This window comes from Vulpes vulpes, chromosome 8 (assembly GCF_048418805.1).
Source record: "Vulpes vulpes isolate BD-2025 chromosome 8, VulVul3, whole genome shotgun sequence".
NCBI lineage: Eukaryota > Metazoa > Chordata > Mammalia > Carnivora > Canidae > Vulpes > Vulpes vulpes.
The window spans coordinates 19,091,893-19,115,041 of NC_132787.1; the positions used below are offsets into that span (position 1 = coordinate 19,091,893).

Consider the following 23,149-nt stretch of genomic DNA (forward strand, 5'->3'; position numbering starts at 1 on the left):
ATATTCTTTTGGTTGCATGGAATAGAAACTGGCTCTGGCTAGCTTAGGGGAAAAAAAGTGGTGTTGGCATGCTGGAAGAATATTTGGGTATCTCACAGAATCCAGGACTCAGGCAAAGCAGGGATCAGGGGACTTCTGACCTCAGAAGTTCACATGTGTCTCCCCAGGGTAGCAGTTGAAGGGTCTCACTGGATGATTCTTCACAGGAGGCCCAGTGAAGTCTGGTCTTCACTTGTGCGTTAATCAAGGTTAGAGGGGCTAGATAATATGTTTAACCAGTTGTTTGTGGGCAACCACACCTGGATTTTGTGGGCAGCTCCCAGAAAAGGGGGATGATTGTGAACTGGTGGCCACACTAGCAAGGTTTACTCTATGGAGCATTTTAAAAGCTTAATTTAATTTTCACAAAGAGCTTATAAAAATCACTATTTCCACCTCACAAAGAGAAAACTGAGACTCAAATCGGTTAGGCAACTTGTCCAATGTTCCACACTTAGAATGTGGCAGAGCCAGGACTCCCAAATGGTTTTATAAGGGAGAGTAGTCTTCTTCTTAAGATTAAAATAATGTTAGGAGAGTTCATGAAGTAAGAGTTCCAGGTATCTTCTCATGGAGAGAATATTAGTACATGGAGAGGTATCTCCAGTGTACTAGAAAGAGTAAAACTGCATGCTGAAAGCTCTGGGGTTGAATCCCAACTCCACCTGGTCATCATGGGCAAATAAACACCTCTCCACTAATAAATGTGGATACATCATCTCCTTCACTAGGTATTGTAACTTTCTAGGGTCATTGGTATACCATGTGAAAATACTTGGCACAAAGAAGATACTCATTTGGGGGGGGGGGAGGGAGAACTTATTTATTAATGAACCCTCAAGCATGCTATTAAAAATGGAGTCACAGTTTGAAAATGGCTTTCTTATTCCAAAAATCTAACTGCTGTCTTATTCTCAGTCTTTTCAAAATAGTACCTTAGTCACCTAAACATAAAAGAAAATGCTACGTAAAAAGAAGTAAGAAACTCATAAAGAAGGCAAAGAAAGTTTTAGACACAAAACATTTGACTACTTTTCTTTGAGACTCTGGGCTCACATTTTTGGGAGAAACTCTTACCTTTAGACACGGCACAATATTTACGCATTTAATTCTCTTAGTGAATACCACCTGAGATGGTATATATCCTTTTGATAGCCAGAGCGAAAACAAAATATAGTCCTTAATGAGGATGTCTAGAATTTGAACATCAATGAACCAGATACTCGGCTAATTCATTGGAAGGCTTAATGTGTTCAAAGAATTAATTCTTTGCCCAGATGATTATTCTTAGTTATCTTTAAGGACACCTCTGTGGGAAAAAAGCACTCTAGCAATCCAAGAGCTTATGGTTATGTTTGTGGGTGTTCTGCAAATATTTGTAGATTGATCAGTTATCAATTTGTTTCAAATTACTTCGGACAACAATTAGTCTAAGTCAACAGCAAAGCTGTAACCCCAAATAGAAGAAGAAAAAGCCAATTTGGTGGTAGGGGGTGAAAGAGGGGTGTACACCATTATATTTTCTTGACATTTCTACTATCTCTGCATCTTAATCTCTCTGGATCTAGTGAACTTCTATGCTTCATTTTCATCTAACTCATATTTAAGTGACTTATAAAATATCATTTTAAATTCAACAACACAGTGCCAAATGATTTTTTTTTTATTTTTTAAAGATTTTATTTATTCATTAGAGACACAGAAAGAGAGAGAGAGAGAGAGAGAGAGAGAAAGAGAGGCAGAGAAACAGGCAGAGGGAGAAGCAGGCTCCATGCAAGGAGCCCAACATGGGACTTGATCCCGGATCGCGGGATCAACGCCCTGAGCCAAAGGCAGATGCTCAACCGCTGAGCCACCCAGGCGTCCCACCAAATGATTTTTAAATATGATAGAACACTGTGTAACTGGCTTGTTCCTAAATTAAAAGCCCTCCTCCTTTATTTACTATGCTGTATGTCAAACAAGTGGCCTGTTTAATTTCTTTTTTAAATGTATAAGAGGAGATGAAGTAGTTATCAACATTTAAAGACTGTTCGTAAACATTATTTTAGATGTTTGGGGGGATCTATATCAAAAACATCATCCACGGATATAGAAGTTTGAGCAAGAAAGATTGTTTAAGAAGAATTAGCTTTTTAAAAAGATTAAAAAAAGAAAACTAATAACCAAGTGAGTTTTTGGAGTTCTTTTTATTACACTGAGAAATCCCAGAAAAGTACAAAGCCCATGGAAATAGAAGCATTTCAGAAAGCAAGACAAAATGTTTGTATACATTTCAATGACAGTATTTTAGTCTTGATGTTAAAAAAACTCATGATTTTGCATTAAAGTACATTGCTCATGATTAAATACATTCTGAAGTACTGGGAAAGGATTTTATCTCTTTTATATTTGAACCTGAATTTCTACAAAATGGCTAAGTTATATTATCTGTCTAGAGATTAGTTCACAATATGATTAGTAAGAAAGATGACTTTATTGATTTATAGTGACTTTGAAGAACAGAAACAGGAAATAAGCATATATCACACACATACCCCTTTAAGCAGTACATCAGATCAAAGCTGAATTAATATAATAATGTTCAGTATTTTTAATTGCCACCAATGAAAATACATAGATCCCACTACAGAAAAGGGGTCTGGTAATATCAGAATGATTCTTTGTCCTATCAATGTTTTATATCAAAGTTACATAGATAAATAAGTGATGTTGAAGTCCATGCTGTTTCTATTCTCAAAATCAAATAAATGTATGATTACATTCTAGAATCTTATCAAGAGTCACTGTGAAGCAATAAGTGAAGATATTTACTATTTTTGCCAAATATGGTATAATAGGCCACCAGAGGCTATGAAGTTTAATTAGCTTTCGGTCATGTGGCAATTTTCAATGGCTTTTGGGTCACATCATACTTTCTGTTGCTGCTACTACTACAATTACTGCTACTAAGAAAATGACACTAAATATAAAGGAAAAAAACAAAAGAAAAATAAATTAGATCTCGTGATAGTTCTCCTAAATATTGGTTTGGTTTACCCTTGAAGTGGAAATCAATTCTCCAAGGTTTGGAAGGAAAACAAAAGCATCTTTATAATTCACAGCATGTATTTTAGAGGTCTAATGATTTATCCATTGCCAGTGTGGGTTAGCTTGTCATGTTCTCTTTATTCAATGTCAACTGGTTCTGTAGCTATTAAAGCACTTAACTGTTTCTGAGCACAAGAGAGGAACAGTTCCAAACTGGACAGGCTTCTTTGGCGGATGACTTGATCAAGCTGTTGGTTTTTGTTTTTGTTTTTTTAAAGAGAGAGAAAAAGAGAAAAAAAATATACTTAGTTGACAGATAAGGAGTATTATGCCACTGAAGTCCACTAGAGAAACCTTTTAGATGATGATTTACAAAATCCACTAGTGCTTTAAATTCAGAGACAATGTAGTCAACTAATTCTGGCCTACAATATTTAAAGTGAGATGATAGTCATTACAATTTCAAAATTGATATTGGTTGATATTCAATTATTGGAAAATATAAATTTGATCAGTGATTTCAGAAAATAAAAATATAAAAATGTCAGTTCTTAATGAATATACAGACCAAATATCCACAAAGATCATAAAAATATGACAAATGTGAGAAACAAAAGAAATACACAGTACAAAAATACAGTATAATTACATCATGCATAGAGTTTAGCAGAATAAAGAAAAAGTAAAGAGATCATGTCCTGAGACTGAAGGTAGAGAAAGTTCTTGGGACAGGTGTACTTTAAGAAATACTTGATATTGTTGAAACTTATTTGATCTGGTCTTCCCGCTGAGTTAAAAGACTGTTTTAATGTATCAATAACAAATTAATATAGTGAACAAAAGTTTAATAATAAAAGTCATATAAGAAATAAATTTTTGGATGGTAAGGATTATTGAATATATCTAGATAGTTTCTAACTCCCTTTCTGCCCTAAAATATTTACCCAGGGTCCAACTGATACATGAAAAGGTGCTCAACATCACTCATTATCAGGAAAATGCAAATCAAAACCACAAACAGTTTTCACTGCACACCTGTCAGAATGGCTAAAATTAAAATCACAAGAAACAACAGGTGTTGGCGAGGATGTGGAGAAAAATGAACTCTTATGCACTGCCGGTGGGAATACAAACTGGTGCAGCCACTCTGGAAAACAGTATGGAGATTCCTCAAAAAGTTAAAAACAGAACTACCCTATGACCCAGCCACTGTACTAGTGGATATTTACCTAAAGGATACAAAAACACTAATTCAAGGGGATAGATGTACCCCTATGTTTATTGCAGCATTATTTACAATAGCCAAATAGTGGAAGCAGCCCAAGTATCCATCAATGAATGGATAAAGATGTGGTTTGTGTGTGTGTGTGTGGGTGTATGTATATATAAATGGAATAATATATAATAATATTATTATAATAATGGAATATTATTCAGCCACAAAAACTATGAAATCTTGCCATTTGCAATGATATGCACAGAGCTAGGGAGTAGAATGCTAAGTGAAATAAGTCAGAGAAAGACAAATACCATATGATTTGACACATATGTGGAATTTAAGAAACAAATGGACAAAAGGGAAAAAATATGAGACAGAGAGACACACCAAGAAACAGATTCTTAACTATAGAGAACAAATTGATGGTTACCAGAGGGCAGTTAGATTGGGGATGGGTGAAATAGGTGATGGGGATTAAAGAGTATATTTATCATGGTGAGAATGAGTAATGTATAGAATTGGTGAATCACTATATTGTACACCTGAAACTAATAGAACACTGTATGTTAACTATACACCGGAATTGAAATAAAAAAACAATAAAAAAGTCAACTTGCCCATGGTGTAAAAATAACCAATGACAACACATTGCCTATAGGTTATAGAACAATGAAGAAACAAACAAACAAAAAAAAGCCAAGTAAATTCCATTTCACAGTATATACCTGTCATACTTATGCAAAAGCTGACATAATCTTCCCATAAGCTTTCTTTAACATAAGAGAAAAAAAGTCCAAACAAGAATTCTGTTAAATTCCACTTTTATAATCCACTGATATTCATTTAAAATGACTGAAAGACTGGAAGGTTAAAATGTTGAAATATCTGAAAAATTAGTTAATAAAAATGCATTTAGCAAAATGCTCATGTAAAAAATGGAACACTACTACTACTACTCCTTTCAATTCTAACAGTTTCGGATTTTAGTGAACATACAGAAATAGGATTTCTATTTATCCTTTTTCCTCTTTTTTTCCCTTCCTCTCTCAGATGATCCCTTCAGGTGAATATATGCCTCGGCTTACACATGTCTATTAAACAAGTTAGTTCATTACAATATAAACCACAAATGAGCAGAGATCTTGTTTGTCTTGCTCACTATTGTATCCCAGCATCTAGAAGGGGGTTTGGCACATGTTAGAAACTCAATAAATATTTGCTGAGATTGAATGAATCAATAAATTATGTTATTTTAAAGATTTTATTTATTTATTCATGAGAGACACACAGAGAGAGGCAGAGACACAGGCAGAAGGAGGAGCAGGCTCCATGCAGGGTGCCCGATGTGGGACTTGATCCCAGGACTCTAGGATCACTCCTTGAGCTGAAGGTAGACTTTTAACTGCTGAGCCACTCAGGCATCCCTGAATCAATAAATTCTTAAACAGAGCTAGGCAATCAATCCACCAGGAAATGACAGATCCATGTTTAATTCTAAAAGCAAAAATGTGCTTGACCTAACCTAAAAGTAGGAGATGAAGGTGAATTTTAAAAGTTTTATTTTAATACATGTAAAACAAATTGAAATATGAATATTTATATTCATATTTGTATATATATTAAAAATTTGCACTTGGTCCAAATTCAAATAGTACAAAAGAGTGTACTACCCAGTTCTAGTCCATTCCCAGGGGTTTCTACCTAATTTTTGGATGCTTTCAAGCATGTAAAGACAGGATTTTAAAAATATTTGGTCCAGAGACACCTGGGTGGCTTAGTGGTTGAGCATCTGCCGCATGAGGGTGTGATCCCAGGATCTGGGATCAAGTCCCACATCGGGCTCCTTGCGGGGAGCCTGCTTCTCCCTCTGCCTGTGTCTCTGCCTCTCATGAATAAATAAATAAAATCTTAAAAAAAATATTTGGTCCAGATCTTACAACTGTTGACTATGAGAGGGTTCACACAATCACTTGTTTCAACTGTTATTACTGGAAATTTTCCCTCATTTTTAAGAAATTGCTTGACTGTATTCCACGATTTATGTAGCCACTCTCCCCACTGATGAAGACATGTAAGTTTGTTCCAGTTTTGTCCCATTTTTGAAGCACGAGGAAATTAACAACCTGAGTACACTCCCTTCAAAAGATATTCAAGGGTATCTCTTGGACAGATTCCAATAGGTGAAATTTCTACATCATAAGATTTGCATAATTTTAAATTGTGATAGATAGTACAAAGTTGCTTTCCAGAGTAAGGGTGCTAATATATTAGTCCCTTCTGCAGTGTTTGAGAGGATCAGTTTTCCCTGTTTTTTTTTCTTTCAAATGGCTGTGTACATTTTCCACTGTATATTTATAATTATATATACATTTATAAAATAGATATTTTATTATTTATTTAAAAATTATTCTATTGATAGACATTTGGATTGCTCCTAATCTTTTGCTATTAAATCAATGCTGTAATAAACATCCTTCAACACAGATCTCTGTATACCTACGTTAGTACATCTTACAGAGTTGGTTAAGCCAAAGCATATGTTATCTGCAATGTTACTTCTATCATGAATCAGGTTTCCAAATAGGGCAGAAACTGTCTTTGGGTTCCCTATTCTGTTCTACTAGACAATTCATCTACCCCCACACAAATATAATGCTGGCTTAATTACTACAACTTTATGATAAATCTTAATGTATCACATATTAATGAACATATTACCAACCATACCATCAAATATTTCAGGAGAATATAAATTAGTGAACATTTGTAATGAAATTGAATTTAGAAGGTAAGTGGTCAGACTAGAGATAGTCTGATATCCCTTTTTTCTTATAGCACAAAAGCCAAGCAAAATTCAAAAGTGTATTTTTTTTGAGTTAACATCAATAAGCAATAGAACACTTCTTTTTGAGGCAAGGAAATTATGTAATCAGGGAGGATGGTTGTATCCGGAGTTGTATGTAGAGGATGGTGTCAGGCAGGATAAGACACATGGATTCATTTTGGAGGGGGCTTCAGGGGTTTTTTACAATAATGTCTCATAAATATTAGCTTTAATAGTTCAGTCTTCTAGAAGCCTCCTAGAATAATCAGGAGTTGCATTAAAATAAAATTTGAATATTTTAGAATTTATGAATATTAGAGGAGAAACTTCTCCTTCTGAGGGCCTATTGCACAAACACACATAATTAACATGCAACCTGTGATTGTTGCTAAGTGACAATAATCATCTGTATTTAAACGTTCAGAATGAATACTCTGTAATTTTTTAAAAAGTAGGTGTATACATAAGGGCAAAAAGATTTATTTAAGCATACCAAGCACTTCTCTCTTTTTGCCTGTGGACTTAATGGATTATATGATGATGATGGATATACTGGTTTTGGCTTTAGGCAGCTCCAAGGTTCACTTCATATCTTTCAGCATGCCTCCCCAGAACCCTCTGAAGGCAAGGATCCATTAAATCAATGGGAACTCAACACTTTAAAGAGCAATGGGGATCCCCTATGGGAAGGAAGATAAATTGGGCCATCCCAGAGCCCAGAGCTATCTTCCAGTTTTGGTGAGTCCTTCCTGGACATGATACAAAAATCATGTCTGTGAAGAGGAACACTTGAGATCTTTTCACTTATAAAGATGGCAGATTCCTCTCTCTGAAATAAGTCCATCAAGCTGACGTTTTAGGCAAGTTCCTGAATTTCAACAGTTTCTGTTTTATTAGGCATTACTTTATCCTTTATTGAGACAAAAGAATTTTGGTAAAATAATTCAACTCTTTTTGCCCCTTGAAAATTGGGGCTTAGTGCTGTATTTGTGGCTTTCATTTCAAAGTGAGTCAAAGATTTGTACTCTATGACTTCATCCCGACAATATTATGTCCAGAGTAGTGGTGGCAAGCATTTCTGAGTATGGGTTTACAATCTTTTCCTAAAAGTATAGCTCTGTTTTGTTTTCGCCTCCATTTTCTGTTGTTTCAGCTGAAAAAAAAACCCTGGAAATTCTGAGGTCTCTGAAACAGACACCTCGGCCTTTTAAATCTTTCTTCCCTCTTTGCATCACTTCAGTTTGCATACTGCTGAAAACCATTTCAAAGAGTACATTTGCTAAAAGTTAATAGGTCAGGAGGAAACAAAAAAGAACACGTGACTTCCTAGTAACTCCTTGCATTAGATTTACATTTCCATTAGTATTTCATGCTGTAGCAAGAAAGAGAAAAAGATCTCTAGGTCTTAGTTTTCATTTCAAAATACAATATGATGGATGGTAACCTTATATTGGTCTGAAGAGCACAATTCAGTCCATTACAAATAAATATGGCTCTTTTTAATAGAACTGTTAAGAACACTGTTTACATCCCAGAAAATCTGAAACACTGTTTTTGTGTATGTATGTATTTTATGTGTAATATATATACATATAATACACTTAGTACTAATTGTGATTTCAATATCTTTTGGGGCTTCTACCAACAAGATATAGAAAGAGATGTGAAAGTATTAAGTTTACCTTTATCATTGTTACTTTTCAATATGCCCTCCACTATATTAAACTATTCTTTAAAAAGTGATCTAATTTTTTCAAAAAGCTACAATGGATATAAAATTCACTGAGGGGAAAGTGATTCCATAAGCAAATGTTATCAGTTTAGTAAGTTTTATCGGTTCAGTTATTACATTCATTAACAAGCTCTTTCATGAGCATTAAAGAAAGGTCAAGTATGATGATCTGAAACTGCAATTACTCAGACAGATTTTCCAGTTAATATCATCATACTGGATAAGAAAGATTGTTTACCTTTTAATAAGAAACGAAATAGTTCTTCAGTCACTTAATTTATTATAGTGCTGACCTTTTAATGGTGTTATTTGGATATGAATGCCTCTCTTTTTCTGACTTTATTATATATCTCCCCAACAGACCCTAATGCTGTTGTTTCATTCACATATTTGAGATTGAGGCAATCAATTAATCAATTACTCAATCAGTTGATCAATAAAAAAAAAGTCAAGATTTACCACTATTTGTACATTATTGCTCTGAGGCCTAAGCAAATAAAAAGTATATTATAATATCCTTGTCCTTAAGAAGTTTACAATCTTTTTGGAGAGACACACATGCAAAAATTGAAGAGAAATTAGGTGCTGATATGTAAAGACAGAGTCCAATGGAAGATCAGAAACAGGGAGGGATCATGGCAGGAGGGTAGCAGTGAAAAGTTCATGAAGGCAGGACTTGAAGAGGCGCTCAGGGTATCAAGAGAGTCTCCTTAGACAAAGAGAAGATGGGTTAGAAATTGTAGGAAAGCAGATTAGAACAAAAAGAGACTGTCACAAAAAGAGACTGTCGAGAGACACTTAGGAAAGAGGCTTGAATGTAGTGGAGAAAGCCTGCTTAGGAGTATTCATAGATTCTTTCATTTGCTCATTTATTCAATATTTCTCCAGCACCTACTATGTGCCAGACACCATTTTAGGAGCTATAAATACAGCGGTGAATCAGACAATTCTCTGTTCTTACATAATTTATACAATAGTTTGAGGAGACAAAAACTACTTTTCAGGTAGAGATCAGTACTATAAAAATGACAAAGTAGCATTTCATCAAGACAAGGCGAAAGCTTTTGGGGTAGCATGAATAGAGAACAGCACATGGACAAGGTGGTCATGGAGAGAGCTGAAAGAAATGAGGGAGGATAGGAACCACACAAAAGCATCAGAAAAGAAATTTTATGGCAGATGAAATTTCAAGAGCAAAGTCCAAAATGTGGGTTCAGATCTGGTTTGACTGGAGTGGCAACACATTTAATAAAACTGGAGCAAAATGAGCAAGGGGGAAAGGGAGGAAGGATCAAGAAGTAGACAGTGGCCAGAACATGTAGGACACTTTAGGTCATGGAGGACATTGCAGAGTTTTGAAGAGGAGTGTGATCATACTTAAGGTTTGAAAAACATCACACTTTGTTTCTGGGGACAACAGACGGTAGTGAGACAAGAGTGGAAGAGGAAAACCCAGTTAGGAGACTTCTGGTTTGGGAAAGATATAACATTAATCAGACTGCTGGCAGTGGAAGCTTAACAGCACGTCAGGCTGGGAACATATCTGAGAAAGGATCAACTGGAGCTGCTGATGGATTAGGAGTGTAGATGAAAGGAAGAGAGAAATAAAAGGTTATTCTTAGAATAATATTGCCATTTATTGGTGATGGGCTGCAAGTGGAGTGAGGTGGCCACAGGAAAATGAGAATTTCGTTTTGGACAGGGTTAGTTTGTATACTCCTATCAGATATGGCAGATATTGTAAATAAGACTGAAGTTCAGGGACAAGATCAGGGCAAGATCAAATTTGGAAATCATCTGTATCTAAAGACATTTAAAGCACAGAAGACTTTATGGAATGAATGTAGATAAGAGAGAAAGGTCAGAAAATTGAGACCTGGTGCACTGTAACACATGATCTGGCTAAGGAGCAATGGGATATGAGGTTTGACAGATAATTATTGTAATGGGTTGAATCGTGTCCCTCCAAACGATGTATTTAATTCCGAACTCCCACATCTGTGAATATCACCTCATTTGGAAAAAGGGTCTTTGCAGATATAATTACAATGTAAGATGAGGTCATACATCCATCATTAGGATGGCCTCTACATTGACTCACTAGTGTCCTAATAAAAGACAGAGAAACACAGAGATAGACATGGGGAAGAATACCACATGAAGATGGAGGTGGAGACTGGGGTGATGTGGCTATTAACGAAGGAATGCATCAGATTGCCAGCAACATTGGAAGCTAAGAGAAGGGCATAGAACAGTTCACGCCCTGGAGCCTTCAGAGATAGCACGGCCCTCCCAACACCTTGATTTCAGACTGCTAGCCTCTAGAACTATGAAAATAAATTTCTGTTGTTTTAAGCCATCCAGTTTGTGGTACTTTGTTATAGCAGGCCTAGGAAACTGCTAACAATGATTTTTCCAAATTGTTGAGGTCCTTACATACCAGAGGAGTATTTCCCACAATGTACAAAACACCATTTTTATGTAGCACATGTCCTGTTTTTTTTTTTTTTTATGCTGTTTAGTTAAGTAAGCTTGAGAAATGCAGGATTAAAAAGAGTTTCTTTTCCTTAGAACTTCTCAGAGCTTTTGTGCTCAGAAGCATTGTTAACTGCCAAAATGGCTACAGTAGAGTAACACTTGTCAAACTTTTTAAACTTTGAAATTATGTGTGCATGAGCATAAAGCATACTTTGGAAAATACCCCACATATTAATTTTTCTTGAGAACTTCTGTAGACTGAAAAAAAACTGCAAATATTGGAAAAAGACTATGTTGATTGAGTTTCCTCTTAATGAATAATCTTGGAATTTTAGTGGAAAGATATTATGAGACTTCTTAGTCTAACATCTGCATTTTATACTTATGGAAAATTGATGCTCTGAGTGGTTAAGAGATGCATTTCACAAACTTAAATGTCCTCCTACAATTAAAAATCATGGTTTAAAAAATATATTTAAATGTATTAACCTGAGTTTATGTTTGCTTAAGAAAAACCCTCCTAGGGTAACAAGTGCGTTCTAGGGTCTCCCTGAGTTTTTGACAATGGATAGGTAAGACTCATTCCTAGTAGGTGCTGAGAACTATTCTGGGTGCAATGACATCACCACTCTTAGCGCTGGTGTAGACATGAAGGAAGTGGATTATGGATTGACTCTAAAACTTAATACGCGAACATAAATATAATGGTCTGGTATGTTTTATGAAATCATTATAATAAGGGCTGATAGACTTGAAGAAGAGCAAGTTATTCTTGAGTGGTGATTACTTTTATTGTGTAACATTTAAACATTTTTGCTCTAAACTACCCTCTTTACTTTTCTTCTGTATCCTCAAATTCTGCTTTTCATCAATTTAGCCTAAGGAAATTTAGACTTCTCTGTAATATTACTAGTTGCATTAAGGGAGGTTCTATGGTATCTGTTTTATTATTAGTACACTAGCCATATAGAGTTTCTCTTTTAAAATAGTCTTTTCTTTATATTTTCAGAGAAGCAAATTTAATTGCAAGAGGGATATACTGTATATAAAGCTTGAGTTTAGACATGAAATCTCCTCTCTGGGACTATAGCTATGTCATTATTTTAAATCATGTTGAAAGAGACTTTGAACCAACTTTAGGATAATAATGTTATATAAAGTACATGTTTAGAATAACTCTGACTCTAAAAGTTTCGATATAATGTCAGGGCAGTGGTTTGAACTAAGGCAGTGCCAGTTGCCTCAACCTTGAAGTTCAGAAATGTAGGCCCAACCTCTTTCGCAGAACATTTGCAGGCCATCATTCATGACCCATGAAGACTTTCAATCCAAGGTTCACATCTCCTTTTCTGAGAATACTTTTCAATTTTAAAGGGTATTTCAAGTCTATCTGACTATTTATATAGTTAAAAAATGTCAACATATAAAGAAGTTGTGTAATTTTCTACCATGCCCAAGATGAATTACAGATGCTCTTTTATAGTAAATGAAAAACGGGTATAAAGAGACTTAAACTCTATTGGCCACAACTAAAGGATTGTTTTTTTGCTTTGTTTTGTTTTGTTTTAAGATGTCTTGGGGTAAGTAAATTCTCTGTATTTGAATCATCTAAAATAAGTTCTACATATTTGGGCAGTTCTGCCTTTTTATCTCAAACTGCCATAAGAATCCACTGGGAAATGGGAATATTCATTTCTGCTCTTCGCTAAATCATCTGGACAGAATAAACCAATATGCATTCCAGACTCTGATGTGCAAGCAAACCACCTTGGAATACAACCTTATTCGATCTTAAAACAGTTGGCCAGAAAAGGATGTATTGTACTAGTGAGTGAATATTTAAAAAAAAAAAAAAGAAAAAAAGATTTTACTCTGACTTGCCTGGTAGGCACTAGACTTTATGGTATGAACTTCTATATGTGAAATTCAATGAATTTGGTGGTGGTGGGGGGGGGGTGGTTCTGGTAACAACTGCTTTACTCCTAAGTGTGACAATTTCCAAAGAAAATCTTAAAATTTCCAAAACAATGTAAAAAAAGAAAGCCATTGATCTAGGGAAATTTTGGAAAAAAGGTAAAGGTAGATAAACTGTAATAGTAGTTATGCAGAAATTCTATCTTAGGGCTCTAAACCATAAGGTTATATTTCCCCATTAATAAGTTCCATATTCTACTTTCTAGAATTCATTGGCAAGCAGAGTGTTTATCTCAAATATAAGATAGATTGATTCTGGCAAGGCAGACTAACTGATTTTAATATGACATTCCACACAAAGTTTTTAATACAATTTGTTACATGCTCCCAAACAGTGAAATAATCTTTCTCTACATTTTTTTTCAAGCACTTGGTTACTGCAAATATTGCAATATGTAGGATGACCTTTTTTGTGAATTAAATAAACATGAGGATCCGAAACAAATACTGTTAAGTAATAAAATGTTTAAGTAACAAACACAAACTCTTGTATTTTTATCAATTCATCTTTTTAAATATTTTTAGCAATTCTTTTGTGTTACTATAAGGAACAATATCTGCTAATTACTCTCTATCTCCTCTTTTGTTTTGATCTTCAGCAACATATATTTCATCTTATTTTGAAGCAGAAGAAAGAATTACATGACCTCTTGGGTCCGATCTCTCCATCCTATCTTAAAATCTCAGATGACTGATAAAATTTGCCTTATATGTGTCAATCTACAAAAATAGGCAAGTGACTGTCCACAGGTTTATTTGGGAGCTCTGTGCACACATATACTGAAGATGATTTACAATGCATGATCGATAACCCTGTAATGTGGAATTAAGTATTATCTTTTCTTGTTTTGAGATTAGTGTTATGAATTCTCGATAGGTAGTGCTTGCTACCTGCCATGCACAGGTGAACCTCTTTATGTGTTGTATTAGTTGTCTCTTATTGTGTAACAAATCACCCCAAATCTAGTGGTTTAAAGCAAAAAACAACAAATATTTATCATCTCACAGTTTATGGGCAAGGGAACTGGGTTCTGCTTAACTGAGTGCCTCTGGCTCATGGTCTCTACTTAGGGGTTGCAATCAAGTACTTAGCTAGGCTGTAGTCAAGTCAAAGTTCAACTGGGCAAGAACCTGTTTCCAAGTTCCCTCAGTGGCTGTGGACATGCTTCAAAATATACATTTGTAACAGAGCTCAGGTGAGGCCCCTCAGCAAAGTTGCTAATGTGATGGCGGCTGACTTCCCAAAGCAAGCAATCCAAAAGAGAATGAGAGGGATCAAAAGAACACCAAGAGAATGAGAAAGCACCCAAGACAGAAGCTATAATCTTTTCATTTCCTCTCAGTCCAGCCCAGGCTCAAAGAGGGGAGATTACATTAAATGCAGGGCATCAATGGGAAACATTGTATTATGTTATTTTTATTCTTTTGGAACTCTATGAATGAGGACACTGAGGCTTAGAGACTGATAACTGGGGTGAGTGGCAGGGCCAGGATTCAAATCCAGCTGTATGACACCAAACCTATTCCCTGAATCACAATACCACATCGTCTTCTCAGATAAGAACTTCAGTTATGACTCGGGTCCTTGCCATAATATCTGTTGTGCTATAAAACATGTAAGAGTTTCTTGCATTGCATACACTCACGCAAAAACCTGTCAAGATGCCTAAGCCCCACAGATAGTCATTAAACCATGTAATTATCTTCTCTTTCTAAACAGTAGGTTCAGGAAAGTTTCTGTTATATTAATATACAAATACTTCCCTGAAAATGCAACAGAAGTGTTTAAAGCAAAACTAGCACATTAAATACATCATATAAGAAATCACTGCCTTAATTTACAAACCTCAGTGACCATATGTAAAAACAACAGACTACTTCCTGCTAGGTCCGTAACAAAAGAAAAGGGAAATGTAATTCATAAAGGCATTGTATGGCACAGATCTCACCTAGTGGTACCTTTGAGACTAAGACAGTCTTCATTTGCTTACTTTCACATCCCCATTACTACTAATACAACTGGCCAAGTACACAGTGTGAGATGCGCTACAGCCATGATGCATAACTGATTCCCATTAGGAAATCCTCAGTATTCAAAATCAAGCCAATGGAACAAAACACCATTTAATTAAATGGAAGTTAGTGCGAATAGACTTTTTTCTCTCATTTTTAATATATAGGACTGCTCCTACTCTTCATTCAAGATTTTATGATGTGTACTTGATCAGTGAGGTCTTAAGGAAAAAAATACCATCTGTCTGGCATATTTTAAAACAGATTTATCCTTCTGAGGAAACCAAGTGGGAAAACACCAAGTCAGTCCTCTTAAAATCCCTTGCTGCCTCCCAGCTGGATCAAGGAATGTAAGAAAACCCTCACCATCCTCCTTGTAAACAAGTAAAGGAAGTTTGCTTTCAATTAAGAAAGCTAAAGTTGGATATTATTGCCTAAAAATGGCAAGAGCACCTGCTCAAATAGAAGATGCTGAAAAATACCTAACATTAAACACCCACCAAACAGAAGATATCAGAAGTCAGGGATTATGGCAAAGCGTATGAACTCTCTCTCCAATAAAATTCCAGTTTAGTTCCAGGAATGATATGAACATCCTCAAGCCATCACTCCCAAGACTCCCTTCCAGCTAGGGGTAGCTCAAGACATGAGAGTGTAAGTTGCTGGGTACGATCTCTTAGAAGAGTTCCTTAAAAATGGGACAGACACCTGTCCCAAATTCTTTTTCCTTTAATTTTTCCATTTTTCCTTTCTCCTTCATCACAAATGTGTTTACTGGAGCTCCAGCTACTATTCTGTAGCCTTAAAAATGTAAGCCAGTGCTAAAGATAGAAAAAGCACAAAAATAGAAGGATCCTGAATCATTTTATAATTTTGTTAAGCTTCCGTCCTAGCTCTAAATTGCTTGCCTCTGGACTTAACTGATGCTGTTATTTCTAGTTTTTCTTATTAGAAGACGAATATAGATCCCAGTGAGATATATACCAACTTTATACTGTGCATGACTACCATCAAATCAGAAACCAAAATTTACTTTTTAGAGTATGAGCTAAAGAATTTGAGGATAAGCTCAAAATATTAAGTGAATGAGACTAAAATTTCCAGCAAGTTGGCCATCGTAATGTGGGGACTGAAGAACAACTGAAGAAATAAAATCTCCTGTAATAGCTTATGAGTATATGAATGCTAAAAAATAAAATAAAATAATCATAATGATCAGGTTATATTGATCACCTGAACATATATATATATATTCAAGTTTCAATGGCAAGTGTCTTTTTTTTCCTCTGCTACATAAGAGTATTTGCATTCACAAACTAGAAGTGTAAAAAAGAAAAAGTCCTAAAAATATTGAAAAAGCATGTAATGGGGATAGATTCTAAACTATAGGAATAAAATTCTGCCTAGCCAAACAAGTTCACTTAGGATATCTGGAAATATAAAACTCCTAATCAATTTAAACTTGTGAATATTATATGTAAAATATGATAGTTCTGTTCTTAGGAAACTCCAAGCTGATTCTGCAGATTAACTCTGATAAGCAGAACAGACCTTCTGATACGTACATATTTATATTAAATCTCCATCAGTTTCACACTCGCTATTTGATGCTCATTTACTGTTCATCATGCTTTCAGTTTTTTATTTTATTGTTTTAAGGATTTATTTATTTGAGAGAGAGAGAGAGAGCAGAGCAAGAGAGAACACAAGTAGGGGAGAGGGGGAGTGAGAAGCAGACTCCCCGCTGAGCAGGGAGCCTGATGTGGTGCTTGATCCCAGGACCCTGACATGAGCCACCTAGGTACCCCTCACCATTATTTTTAATAGTATGTACATATATATGTGTATAAATACATATAGGTATTTTTAAGGTTTAATTTATTTACTTATTGGAGAGAGAGAATCAGGGGAGGAGCAGAGGGAGAAGGACAAGCACACTCTATGCTGAGCATGGAACCCAAAGTAGGGCTGGACTATTATTGGCTGAGAAACTGGGAAAAGTTAGGGATGATACTTAAGAGAGGAAGACCACCACACTAACGCAGATTTTAGATACTCTGCCATAAAAGTCTTCCTCTGATGTAGCATTGAATCTGGAATTGCCAAAAGTCCATTAGTTTGTGGATTGGTGTAAAAATGACCAAAGCAGTATTTATTTTTAAAGGATTTTTGAACCCTAGTTAAGAAAAGACATATTTGAGTCTTATTTAGGTAAGGGCAGCAGGAAAAGGACATTCGGAGTATCATTGACAGTTTCTACATGTACCCTACAGGTAGGAAACAAAATTACAACTGCTCTTTTTGACTGAGGAACCATGTGGAGCAATCATCAAAAAGTGGGGATGAAGTTCCAGAAAACAAAGAGCTGACTGGCATTTACTTCTCTTGGGGAACTTTATTTCACTATTTGATGATCATTCCACATAGCTTCCTTGGTCAAAAAGCTAATAACCTACAATGGTCCTTGGTATAAAACTCTGCACAAAAAGTGGCACAAAGTATTAATATTAGGACTTAGCATTTTTTCCCTCATTTCATCAGGTTAATTTAATACAGCTTACCCTTGAACAACACGGGTTTGAAATATATGGGTCCAATTATATGTGGATTTTTTATAGTATAGTACTGCAAAATGTTTTCCTTATGATTTTCCTCTTTTTTTTTTTCTTTAAAGTTTGTTTATTTATTTTTAAGTAACCTCTATACCCAGTGTGGGGTCAAGCTCATGACCCCAAGATAAGTTGAATGCTCTTCCAACCGAGCTAGCCAGGTGCCCCCTTCTTAATAACATTGTCCTTTCTCTAGCTTACACTATTACAAGAGTATATAATACTCTTATATAGTACACATAACAAAGAAATATATGTTAACCAACTGTTTATGTTATTGATAAGGGCAACAGTAAGCTATCAGTGATTAAGTTTTTGGGAAGTCAAAAGGTATATGTGGATTTTCAACCGTGTGGAATGTCAACACCTATAATCTCTGCATTCTTCAGGGGTCAGCTGTATTTTCAGAAGAAGTCTCAAAGTAGAATGGAAAATAAGAGCTGACTAAATTATGATCATCACTTCTATTTTACAGATGAGGAAAATAAAATATCAAAAAAATTCTATATCTGAGAATTGGTAGTAAAACCATATTTAGAACATGTAAGCCCCTGGCTTCAGAGTGTAAGCTCAGACTGTTACACTGAACTAATGTACAAGTAAAGGTTTAATGAAAATATTTGTGGGGGGAGGCTATCTTTTTATTTTTATTTTATTATTTTTTTAAATTTTTATTTATTTATGATAGTCAAAGAGAGAGAGAGAGGCAGAGACACAGGCAGAGGGAGAAGCAGGCTCCATGCACCGGGAGCCCGATGTGGGATTCGATCCCGGGTCTCCAGGATCGCGTCCTGGGCCAAAGGCAGGCGCCAAACCGCTGCGCCACCCAGGGATCCCCGGGAGGCTATCTTTTTAAATCAACCTTAGTAAGTTGTTTTGGAAGAATGAATAACACTATTAGTAAAAGGCTATTCAGGTCCTAGAATATATAAAAACATTTGATAAATTGTTAACAAAATATGTGTGTGATAAAGACCACAAAGTATACTTCTGTCATTCTAATCAAAGAGTGAAGATGTTGGAAAGGCTAAGGAAACACCTTTCAAAAAAAGTTTGAAAAAGAAATCACAGCAAAGCAACATTGTAGAATCTGATTCTCATTACTATATTTTATCCAAAAAAGTTAAGTGGGAGGGGGAGCACAGTAAATAAGTATTAAAGATCCTCTTAATGGCTATATTTTCCGTATTCTCAAGTTCTTATAAAGAGAACAATATAATTTTTAATTACATACATCTCAATAATCTTCAGTAATGCAAAAAAGGGAAAAGTAGAATTGAGAAATATATTTACCAGATAATCAAAATATCAAAACTATAGTTACCAACAACAAATATTTAAGTGTGACTTACTGAAAAAATTAATCATAAATTAGTTGACAAATGGACACAAACTAGAACAATTAGTCTAGAAGAAAATATTCAAAGATAGTGCACATCCCCACAGGGAAGCAAATTATTAATAGAAGGTAGAGTGAACAAATTTAATGTAAAAATAAAGATTACTTGTGTTGGAAACTTGCTCCTAATGAAAGAGATTACAGGTGTTCAATTTTGAGTATGAATAAGGCAGTTAAAATTCTACGAATGTCAAAAAAGAGACTCAATGAAAATAGTTTGAAGTAGAATTATCCCATAATTAAAAGCAAGTAACTTGATTAAAGCTTCATGTAGACATGTGTTTTGCTTATAAGTAATGTTTACTAAATATTAAAGAAATGCATTGGTATAATTTCCCAGATAAAATATGGAATTGGGGCTATCAAAACTAATTAATGGTGTCCAAATATCACATACTGCAAGGCAGTAATAATTAGTAGGATCTTCTTGGTCAATATTTAATAGTTTGCTGAAAGAAAGAATGCTACTGACTACTGCTTCAAGGAGTTCTTCAAATAGAATTTACACTGCCCCATCCCATTATTACTCTCTTGGACACACATATGGCCAAGGATACCCATTTTTTTAATGGCTGATAAAGGTTAGAGATTTATCATGTTACATGGAATAGAGAAAACTAACTACACATCAGCACCTTACAAATCTGTGACACTGTTTTCAAATTGGTTTGATTTAGAGGTCTCTAAAATTTTAGTAGATGTGCTGCTGAAGCGAGCACAAGGTCTCTAAAATTTTGGTCCTGTATGCCCCCTTATGCATTTTTAAGTTGCTATCTAAAGTTTTTTTTGTTGTTGTTAAAGATTTTATGTATTTATTCATGACAGACACACAGAGAGAGGCAGAGACATAGGCAGGGGGAGAAGCAAGCTCCTCGCAGAGAGCCTGATGCGAGACTCAATCCCGGACCCCGTGTTCACACCCTGACCCAAAGGCAGACGCTTAACTGCTGAGCCATTCAGGCGTCCCATTATCTAAAGGTTTTTTTTTTTTTTTTAATCATAAGTTACATGGTTATAAAGGATGGAATTTCCAGTGTATTATACTTGTTGACATCATAAATAGAACAATTAGTTATGTTTTTAGATGTATCCCAAATATATCCCACATCATTTATTAAAAAAAAAGTACAAATGTACTCTTTAACAATCTGGAATTTTTACACTATTCCTTATCTTTCTTTACACTTCTGTATTTAACCTCTGTTTCCTTATTTTTATCTTAGCAATATCTTATGCTTAAAACTTGTACTGAAATACGTATATTTAAAATTAAAAAACACTAATTACAAATCTGATACCTTGTTAGAGATTAAATTATGATTTTAAAGTCCCTTCAATGTGAGCTCATCTGATATTATATTAGTTAAGGACTGCTCATTTTAAGTCCACATTTTACTGGACACATCAGCAGCATTTGACAGAGATATTCATAACTTGGACGGAGTCATTTTTTTTCACTTTCCTTTTGGCACATCTTTCTGATCTCCCTGCAGTCTTCCCCTCGCTCACTTGGTTCCAGCCACCCTGTCTTCCTTGCCCTTTCTCAAATATAAACAAGCGCCCTTCTACATCAGCCCTTTGTACTTGGTGTTTCCTCCATGTGGAATATCCTTCCAGATGACTGCGTGACTTCATCACTCTGTACATTCAGGTCTCTTCCTAAATGCCAACATCAGTTGATCACCGAGGCCTCTTCCATGCACTTTATCTAAAATATAGCACACCTGCTCTTCACTCTGATCCCCAAGGCATTTAACATCCTCAAAAATCACACATTTGTTTATTGTCAGCCTTATGCTTCACTAATATGTAGGGTCCCTAAGAAAACCCTAGGAAAACAGGGATTTGATGTATATAGCTCTGTCTCTCCAAGGTCTAGAGCAGTACCTGATACATAATAAGGACTGACTAAATGCTGAATAAAGAACAAAATAAGAATTGGTAATTACTAAATTTGTTTTCAAAACTTTGAACAGTCAAATGGTATTTTTTTAAAGATTTTATTTATTTATTCATGAGAGACACACACACACACACAGGCAGAGACACAGGCAGAGGGAGAAGCAGGCTCCATGCGGGGAGCCCAACATGGGACTAGATCCTGGGTCTCTAGGATCACTCCTTGGGCCGAAGATGGCGCTAAACTGCTGAGCCACCCAGGTTGCCCTCAAATGGTATTTTTGCCTTCACAAAAATAATATGTACAAGGGATTTATTTATTTATTTATTTATTTATTTATTTATTTGAGAGAGAGAGAGAGCGAGATAGAGAAGAGGGCAAGAGGAGGGGGCAGAAGGAGAAGGACAGAGAGAATCTTAAGCAGACTCCCTGCCTAGCATGGAGCCTGATGCAGGGCTTGATTTTATGACCATGAGATCATGACCTGAACTGAAATCAAGAATCAGATGCTTAACTGACTAAGCCACCCAGGCATCTCTATGTACAAGAGATTTAAAATGAGTAAAAGAAACTGCAAGTTATTTTATGAAGTGCTCAGTACACTAGTATGGTATTCTTTAATTTTTCATCATCAATTAATAAAATAGCATGTGAAAAAGATGTTTACATCCATAAATAATGTATAGCACAGTGCCTTTATCTTTACAGTACATAGATATAATCAAGATGAATGGGGGAGTAAAAGAACTAGTAACAATAATTTATGAAATTACTTGAAAATTATACACATTTTGAAATTTATAACAAAACAATAATATGAAAAAATCTGTCCAGCTTCTTCATTTCTATCACTGAAAATTGTTTTGAGAACCATTCATTTTCTCAGCTTTGTCAGATTTAATGCAGCGAGAGCTCCTAGTTGCTTTCTGGCACTGCCCATTTTGTACTTCTGAAACTAGAAGAATTAGGTAATGGCATGTTGAAATCTCTCTGAAAGGCAGTATTCTGGATTGCTCCATCAGTCTAGATAATATTCCAAATCCTGAAACAGCCTGGAATCACAAGGAGCACCTAATGGGACCTAATGGAGACTTTTGGTGGTTTCTGAATGCATAAGATCTGTTTGCTCAGGTACTTTTTAATAACCAGTCCTCTGGTCATTCTTCTCTGTGCATCGCCACATTAGCTACATATGCTTTTAAAAAATTACTCTTTAAATCCAAGCCACACCATGGAGATACAAAATTATCTCTCAAAAAGAATTATGCCTTTGTCTACAGATACCTTCTTCTCTAAGTGAAGAAGTGGCCCTGTACCGGTTACTATGGTGGCGGAACAAATTATCCTAAAACAACCATTTATTATGCTCATGAACTCTGTGTATTAGTGATCTGAATATGGTACAACTCTAACAGCTTGCGTTTGCTCCATAATATTTGGGATCTCAGCTAGAAGACCTGAAAGCTAGAAGCTAGAATCATCTGAGGGCTCACATCTGGTGGTTGATGCCGGCTGGAGGTTGGAAGTTTCAGCTCCTTTGCATGTGGGTTTTCCATGTGGTTCCTCCAAATAGGCTAGCCTGAATTTTGTCACAGCAGAATGGTTAGATCATGTCAAAGGAGAAAAATGGGTAGGTGGAAGCCTTATTGCCTTGTTTGATCTAGCCTCAATATCACTCAGTGTCATATCCATCAGATTCAATTTGTTGAGGCAGGTACAAAGTTCAACCCCAGGTTCAAGATGAAGAGAAACAGACTCTGCTTATTGACCATATAGCAAGAGAATGTTGGACTGGGAACATGGCTATGGTCATTTTTGAAAACTACAACCTGCCACAGGTCCTAATTAGGTACTATTGCTTAGCATTGTCAATTTCCTGAGGGTGTTAATCTTATCTCCAGTTCAGATAACTGTTGAAGTAAGTCAATATTC

At 35.5% G+C, this 23,149-nt stretch overlaps 1 protein-coding gene across 3 annotated transcripts in view; it reads right to left on the bottom strand.

Annotated features, from left to right (window-relative positions):
• Positions 1-2,209: 2,209 nt before the first annotated feature.
• The window catches only part of CCDC91 (coiled-coil domain containing 91), a 326,884-nt gene continuing 305,944 nt past the window's right edge, over positions 2,210-23,149 (bottom strand). For all 3 annotated transcript variants that reach the window (XM_072765661.1, XM_072765662.1, XM_072765663.1), the window contains exon 13: positions 2,210-3,317. In XM_072765661.1, the coding sequence (XP_072621762.1) occupies positions 3,207-3,317 (111 nt within the window). In that variant the 3' untranslated portion in view covers positions 2,210-3,206. The remainder of the gene's footprint in view (positions 3,318-23,149) is intronic.